This window comes from Schistocerca serialis, chromosome 5 (genome assembly GCF_023864345.2).
Source record: "Schistocerca serialis cubense isolate TAMUIC-IGC-003099 chromosome 5, iqSchSeri2.2, whole genome shotgun sequence".
NCBI classification, from domain to species: domain Eukaryota; kingdom Metazoa; phylum Arthropoda; class Insecta; order Orthoptera; family Acrididae; genus Schistocerca; species Schistocerca serialis.
Genome location: NC_064642.1, coordinates 147,659,376 through 147,668,186, shown reverse-complemented (window position 1 = coordinate 147,668,186; position 8,811 = coordinate 147,659,376). Strand labels below are relative to the sequence as shown.

The following is an 8,811-nucleotide window of genomic DNA, read 5'->3' as shown; positions in this document are numbered from 1 at the left end:
GTCAGTCCAGGTGTACAATTGATCTCGATCTCTTGCCAGTCTTTCATGGTCTGTCCTTCATCACTCATGTTTCCTAGCCTTAACTGACACTTACTACTACTTTACTTGACCTTTATTTTGACCCCTCTATTATAAGTAATGTGGCCATTTTACCCTTTTTGTTAAAGTAGTTGTCCTGTAGTTATCAGTTGCCACATATTATGAAATGTGGTACTTTTTTTTTATTGAGAAGGGAACTGTTGAAAAATAAGTTCACAAATTTATTTCAATAAATTTTCTTATTTACACAATGTTACAAAAAATTAAAAAATCTCAGTAATACATTACGAAATTATACTACAAGTACTTTTGTGTTGGATGACATTTTTAACAAATTGTTAACATGATACATGTTTCAGGAAAGTGAAATGAATGATGATATAATACAGTACACTACAAAATATCATTAGCTTTGCCAGCCTCACGTACTTCTTTCTAATGTGGCAGTGACTTAAGTGAGCTCTCCAAATCTACTATAGTCTTAATGTACTTTCCATAATCTCTTGCTGTATCTCTACAGTAATTGACTACCTTCTCAATGACCAGTGCATACATTTAAAAATATATATATGTTTCATTCTTATCCTCTCTCACTCCCTCACACACAGATACACATTCACAGTCTCACATGTTTGCACTCATTCATTGTACATGCGGCCTGTCTCTGGCCATTTTAAATAATATGAACATCACGCATCCTTCAAAGAAATACTTTCATCTCCTTGTGAACAAAAAAACTTCTATGGTATCCCTTGAAAATATGCTGAAAATAAAGAAGTGAAGAAAAATATACCTTTATGCTCGTTAACATAATTTTACATTAACTTAACTTAGCAGAATTTAATAAATATGTGCATTTTTACATATTTTCAAGGCAACATAGCATTTTCTATGTTTCTAAGATCTTGAAGGCACTTGTCTTCAATAAGACCACTTCACTGGATTGTCATAAATCCTTTGAACTATAAAACACTGATTTTATATTTTCTCAATCTGTTTGTTATCCTTTGGAACTGCTTCTATTATAGAACTGTGAAATATTGTCTGGCTGTTGGGCATCTAGGTTTAAACACCCCTGAAGTATGTTTTACGATACTCTGTCTCTGGTGGACCTTTCTCAATTTAAACAACGGAATGCTATGAAACCTTTTTTTTTTTTTTTTGGGAACCGTTAATGTGAACATACAAACTCTACTAACAAATTATTTTATTTCCTTATTTCCAGATAAATCTACCACAATGTTTTCCATGATTATTTGATATCATGTACATATTCTTAATCTTCACACATTACCCTTCAAATCTATAGTGAGAGTCATACTGTAACAGAAGCAGATCATGGAGGTATAGCATGCTTTCTTTTGTCCCTAACATGGAAAAGGTCATATAAAATCAGAGTTTTATATCAATCAATGAGCACTGAAATTCTAGATTCACAAATGTGTCAAGAATTTATCACAATAATTACAGTAATAATGAAATTGTTACTGTACACAGTGACATCAAAACAAATGTAGGACCACTTTTAACACTAGAGGAACACAATACACAGATATTAGTCTACTGTTTATTTTCCGTCACTGTGATTGTTTGGCGATGGGACTAGCTGCATATATTATTTTCTTCTGCCATCAATTCTGCTTGTACCTGTTCTTTCAAGATGAGGGCCATATGATGGCAACTGGCCAGCTAAAGTGCAAGATTTGCAGCAGAAGTGAGCGTAGTACTTATGTGTACAATATTGACCCTTCACAATCAGACTACAATTGGCGAAGAATGGATTATCTGTACAGTTTGGATGGATGTATATCCCTGAAACAGAATTATTAGAATGTCACACATGCTGTAATAAAATGGGAATATGGTGGAAACATCAGTTATAATTGACATTACAAATAAATAAAATATCACAGTGCATACTACTGCCAAATTGATGAGAAAAATTAGGTACAGTTTGTTTTGTGGTGCGCACAGGCTGCTTTGATCACCAATCCAATGACTGAAAGGGAGAGTGAACCTGGCCCTTGTTACATGACAGCTGCCTTTGTGCTGAATTTGAAGTTGGGTCAGGCATAAATCCATATGAGAGGACAAAAACTGAAAGAAGACTTTTTCTTTTTATTATTATTATACTATACTTTCACAGTACAGTGTTACATTTTAGACAATCCTCTATTGTTATTCTTTTTTATTTTTTATTTGTATGTGTTCTAGCTATTCTTCTCTTTAGTTTTAGGATTTTGTCAAATCCTATTTTCTGAGTGACATTAAAAAGAATTCCACTTGTGTGTGTTACCCCTGGCTGAACGACCATACTGTAGTGTTTTAATTTTGTTTTGATAGACAGACATTTTTATTGTATGTAGGCCATGTTAGTTTTTGAATCTTTATCATTGTATTAGTTCTACAGGTTTTTCATTTAAGTTGTTTGTCATAATTCCTCCTACATACTGAAATTGTTTCACTATTTTTATTTTTCTGTTGTTCACTGTGATGTGATTTATTACTTCTAGGCCCATTACCATCAACTCAGTCTTTTGAAAGCTATCTGGAGTCCTATTTTTTTGTGTTATATTTTTAGCATTGTTGTTTGATTTCTGGCTCCTTGTATGTTATTAGGTAGCAACGATAAATAATCTGCAAATCCTAAGCAATTTAAATGTATTTGATATTTGTTTGTTCAAGTTTGTATTTTCTTAGGATTTTCCTTGTAACATTTTCACATTGAGTATCCCAGAGCACAGCTGAAGAATAGTGTTGATAGACCATCACCCTGTCTTAGCTCTATTTTAATCCCTAAATGGGTCAAATAGTTCTCCTCCGAATTTTACTTTGGCTTTAGTGTTTGTGAGGGATAATTTTATTATTTTTATTAATCTGGGGTGAAGTCCGTAATTCCTTAATATGTGCATTTTTGCATGATTTGTTTTGTCTTCTTTCGTAGACACCCATTACCAATTTTAAAGTGATTATCTGTTCCAAGCATCTTCTCAAGGGTCTAAATCCTCCTTGGCAGTCTCCTTGTTCCTGTTGAAACTGATCTTTACAGTGGCTGTACAAAATTTTTGACAAGAGTTTATATGTGCAATCCAACAGGGAAATCACTCCATAGTTTTTGTTTTTCCCCTCTTTTGTGTAATGGATACATTATAGCTGTAGTCTCATGCTCTGGAAGTTCTTCTTTGCTCCAGATTTTCTCCATGCAGTGGTGTAATGATATCTTCGATGACTCTGCTGCAGGTTTCCGCAGTTTCACAAATATCTGATCTCCACATCCTTTGTAGTTCTTGAGCTCTCCAGAAGCTTTGTAGACTTTATGGATTGTTGGTGGGTTTACATTTTATGGTAGTTTTTTTATTGGAGGTTCTTTGTTTTATCTGAAGTTCTTGGGCATCTCTACAGTTTAGTAGTTTGTTAAAGGTTTCTAATAAAATGACTGTATTTACTCAACTGCTATGAGTCATCTTACTGTTTTTATCTTTTAGCATTAGTGTTGGAGGATCATATGTTTGGAGTTGTCTGCTAAATATTTTTTAGTAATCTTGTGGATTTGTTTTCTGACTATTTGTTTCTGTCATAAAAAGTATATCTTTTTGGTATTGGCTTTTAACCCTTATTATTATGTTTTAGGTTACCTTTCTTTGATCTGTAAGTTCCAAGTGTGATTCTTCTGTTTTTTGATTCAGATACCTTCACCAGGCTTGGTGTCTGTCTTGCACTGCTTTATAACATTCATCATTCTTCCTCTGGTGTTTCTTCCTTGGATTTATTGTGGCCACCTGTTCAGCTGTTTGTTTCAATTGGAGAATTATTTCCTCTAGTCATCTGTTAGTTTTATATTCCTACTTTTTCTTCATATTCCTTGTTATTTATCAGTTTATGTGGGTTATTGATTTTCTTCATTTTTGGGTGGGATTTTCTGTTTCTTTCGCAATGAGATGAATTTAATTTTAAGTTTAACCAAGTAGTGATCTGAACATGATCTAGCTGCCATTCTCCTTTTTTCCAGTCTGGGTGTTTCCAGGTTTTTAGTTTATTTAGTTTTCTTATGAAACATATTGTCTTTGAGATCATGCCATGGTTTTGCACCATTCCACCAGTCTTGTGCCATTTTCGTTCTTTACTGAGCTGACTATTTCCCTATAACATCTTTTTTTATATATAAGATATTGCCTAACATTCTTCACAAAGCATTAATGTTCCTTTGGAAATTATGAAACTTAATGCTGTCCCAGAGATTAATATCATAGATGAGATAATATATAGCAATAGCTGTTATTAATCCTACAAGTAATCACAAAAACATATTCGGAATCAATGGGATTTATGAGTGTTGCAAACCTGATGACTTTGGCACCAGAACATAGGTAGCAACAAGGACAAGGAGACAATGTCTGTATGCAAATCATATTCCTGGAAACTATTGTGGTGGTGTTAAGTCAGAGATAACCCAAAACTGATTTTCATTATTTTAAACAAGCACCATTAAGTAGTCAGTGTACTTGGAAGTGAGAATGAATTCCAAGATTTTTGAAGAGTTCTTTGAAGGTGTACGGTTATCTATTTCACACAGTAGAATTGCTGCTACATTATACTAAACACAAACTTTGTTTATTTTATATGCATTGCTGCAGATGATAATTCCATAACATAATGAAATACAATTATAATTAAAAAAACCAGTATGAACTGAATTTCTTTATTAGTTTAGCTCCACATTGTCTCCATTTCATCTTTTTAATCAGCTTGACCCTAGGGATTTTACCCATTATGCGCCTATGAGTGTACTGTATATCTGTTGATGTCCATTTCTATCTGCAGGTAATTTTTGCTTGTCTGCAGTTGCAGATGAGTCTTTGTGAGACTTACAGCTGTTGGCAGCAAGCCAACTCAAAGTCTGTTCAGCTGTTACTTGCACTGTGTTAGAGTGATTGACCTGAGCACCTTAATTAGTCTTACTGTGCCATTCCCAAGCCTTTTAGTTTTTGAACAGTCCTTTAGATACACTGTAAGGTCATTTACGAAGATCAAGAACACTGTTGGATCCAGTATCAAACCTCCACATATTACATTTTTCCATTCTGAGTTACTTTTATAGTGTGGAATTTGTCTATCTGACCCTCTGCTTTTATACAGGTAAGACTCAGTTCAAAGAGATATGTCATTAACAGCATAACACTTAAGTTCTCCAACAAAATTTTTTTGATAAACTCTATCAAAGACCTTGACAGCATCACAGAACTGTACCAACAGTATAGTTTTTGTTGTTCATCTCTCCCAGGACTTTATTGGTTAGATCAGATATTGTTTACTTTATAGAGAAAATTGCAAAATTATGATAGGACAGAATGGCTGGTCAATACTTTAATTCAGGAAGACATATTCTGAATGCCTTTCTGAATGCCTTGCAGAAAAGAAACAAGATTTTTTTCTATTTTTAAGTATTCAAGAAGTTCTTGGATTTACTTCTCATGGTTAACTCCCCCCCCCCCCCCCAAAAAAAAAGGGTCCTTGGAATTTTGCCTCCTAATGATACATACTTGTCAGCCCTTCTGTCGCATTTTAATTTTACAACTTTCTGTGCACAGAATACTTAATAAAATTCAATGAGAGGCATCTACCTTTATTTTGCTAAAGAAGACGATTCAGTTTCCTTATACAAAAAGAGACTGTAAGGAGTTAAGTAAGTCTGCAATTAGAGATGGATTGCTTATCTCCATTTGTAAATATGGGCAATAACATAGATAACTTACAAGTAGCACTGTCGGCATACATCTAAATCAACATTCTGTAAACCACTGTGAAGTAAATGGCAGAAGGTACTTTCCATTATGCTACATATTGTGTGTGGTTTATTCACTTTCCATTCTGTATGGGCTACGGGAAGATTGACTGCTTAAATGCCTGTGTGTGTGTGAACTGTAATCATTCTAATCTTGTTGCATGGTAGCACTACAAAGTTCCTCACTTAATATTGGTTCTTGCCACTCTGTTAGTAGGCTTTCACAGGGTGGTTGGTACTCTATCCTCAAATGACTGCCAGTTCATGTTTTTTAGCATTTCTGTGATGCTCATCCATGAGTCAGACAAAACTGTGACCATCCATGCTGCCTTCTTTGTGTTGCTGTTGTGGTCTTCAGCCCAGAGACTGGTTGGATGCAGATCTCCACGTTGGTCTATCATGTGCAAGCCTCTTCATTTCTGCATAACTACAGCAACCTACATCCACTGACTGCTTACTGTATTCAAGTCTTAGTCTCTTTCTACAATTCCCCCTTGCCAGACTTCCTTCCATTACCAAATTTGATGCCTCAGGACAGGTCCTATTAACCGTCCCCTTATTTTAGTCAGCTTGTGCCATTAATTTCTTTTTTCCACAATTTGATTCAGTACCTCCTCATTTGTTTATTTGATCTACCTATCTAATGGTCAGCATTCTTGTATAGCACCACATTTCCAAAGCTTACATGTTCTTCTTGTGTGAATTGCTTATAATCCACCATTTCACTTCCATACAAGGCTACACTCCAGACAAATACCTTCAGAAAACACTTCCTAATACTTAAATTTACGTTAGATGTCAAAAAACTCCTTGTTTACAGAAATGCTTTTCTTGCTATTGTCAGTTTGCATTCTATATCTTCCTTACTTGAGTCACCATCAGTTACTTTGCTGCCCAAATAATACAACTCATCTACTACTTTTAGTGTCACATTTTTCAACCTTATTCCCTTAGCATTGTCTGATTTACTTAGACCACATTACATTACCATTGTCTTACTCTTACAAATGTTCATCTTACAATGTCTTTTCATGACACTATCAATCCTGTTCAACTGCACTTCCTAGTTCTTAGCTGTCTGTCTCTCAGAATTACAGTGTCATTGGCAAACTTCAATGTTTTCATTTCCTTGATTTCCTTCACATCTTGCTCATTGTACAGATTGAACGAGCTACAGGCCTGTCTCATCCCCTTCTCAACTATGGCTTCTTGTTCATGTCCTTTGACTTTTATAACTGCAGGCTGGTTTCTGTACAAGTTTTAAATAATTTTTTGGTCCCTGTATTTTATCCCTGCAACCTACAAAAATTAAGCTTCCTCTAAATCTATAAAAGCTAGAAATGTACATTTGCCTTTCTTCAATCTACCTTCTGAGATAAGTTGTAGGATCAGTGTTGCCTTGTGTGTTCTAACAGTTTTCAGAACTCAAAACGATCTTCACAAGTTCAGCCTTTACCAGTTTTTCCATCTGTCTGTAAATTATTCTTGTCAGTATTTTGCAACCACTACTTATTAAACTGATGTTTCAGTAGGTTCACACCTGTCAGCACCTGCCTTCTTTGGAACTGGAATTATTAACTTCTCCCTGGATCTGAAAGTATTTCACCTGTCTCATATATCTTGCACATTAGGTGGAATAATTTTGTCATAGCTAGTTCTCCCAAGGATAATAGTTCTTAGGGAACATCATCCACTCCAGGTACCTTGTTCCAACTTAAGTCTTTCAGTGCTCTGTCAAATTCTTCTCACAGCATTATACTCCTGCCTCATCTTCATCTAGCTCCTTGTCCCTATCTATAATACTGCACTTCTCTTTTCTCCAAATGTTTTTTTTAAATTCTCCTACAGGCAGCACTGTCAATCTCGTTTTTACAGAGATTTGTATTTCCTTTTGCCTAATTCATTTGCTACGTTTTTTATGTTTCCTCCTTTCTCCTCAGTTATCTAAAGATTTCTAATGGGCCTTGTCTTTCATCTACATCTACATCTATATCATACTTCACAAGACGCCTAATGTTGCGTGGCGGGGGATACTTTGGCTACCACTATCTGGTCCCTCCAACCCTGTTCCACTTTTGAATAGTGCATGGGAAGAATGATTGTCAGTTGGCCTCTGTATTGGCTCGAATTACTTGAATTTTCTCCTTGTGGTCAGTATGTGAGATGTATGTGGGAGGTAGTATACGTAATCTGACTCCTCCTGAAAAGTGCTGACCTGAAATTTCAATAGTAAAAATCTCAGTGATGCACAATGCCTCTCTTGTAATGTCTGGAATTTGTTTAGTATCTCCGTAATGCTCTCTCACCAGATAAACGACCCCATGATGAAACACACTGCTCTTTGTTGGATCTTCACTATCTCCTCTATCAGTCCTACCTGATGGGGATCCCAGATAGATGAACAATACTCAAGAATCAGGTGAACAAGCGCCTTATAAGCCTCTTCTTTCATAGATGAGTTACATTTCCTTAAGATTCTTCCCATGAATCTGAGTCTGGTATCTGCTTTTCCCACTATCTGTTTTACATGGTCATTCCACTTAAGGTCACTCTGGATAGTTACACCTAGATATTTTATGGCAGATGCTGTCTCCAACTGTTTGTCATCAATAGTGTAGCTGTACAGTAATGGATTTATTTCCTAAGTATGTGCAATATGTTACATTTATTTACATTCAGAGTCAACTGCTACAGCCTGCACCATTCATCAATTCTCTGTAGGTCATTCCACAAATTCTTATAATCTTCTGGCACTGCTACTTTGGTATAGACAATGGTATCATCTGCAAATAGCCTCAAAGACCATCTGACACTTTCTACTAGATCATATATATATATATATATATATATATATATATATATATATATAATGGAAGGAAACATTCCACGTGGGAAAAATTATATATAAAAAAAAAGATGAGGTGACTTACCGAACAAAAGCGCTGGCAGGTCGATAGACACACAAACAAACACAAACATACACACAAAAT

The 8,811-nt window shown here is 35.2% G+C and overlaps 1 protein-coding gene across 1 annotated transcript in view; it reads right to left on the bottom strand.

Moving 5' to 3' along the window:
- Window positions 1–259: 259 nt before the first annotated feature.
- LOC126481282 (papilin) overlaps window positions 260–8,811 on the bottom strand; it is a 260,118-nt gene continuing 251,566 nt past the window's right edge. The window contains exon 36 of the mRNA XM_050104920.1: window positions 260–1,851. Within this exon, the coding sequence (XP_049960877.1) occupies window positions 1,655–1,851 (197 nt within the window). The 3' untranslated portion in view covers window positions 260–1,654. The remainder of the gene's footprint in view (window positions 1,852–8,811) is intronic.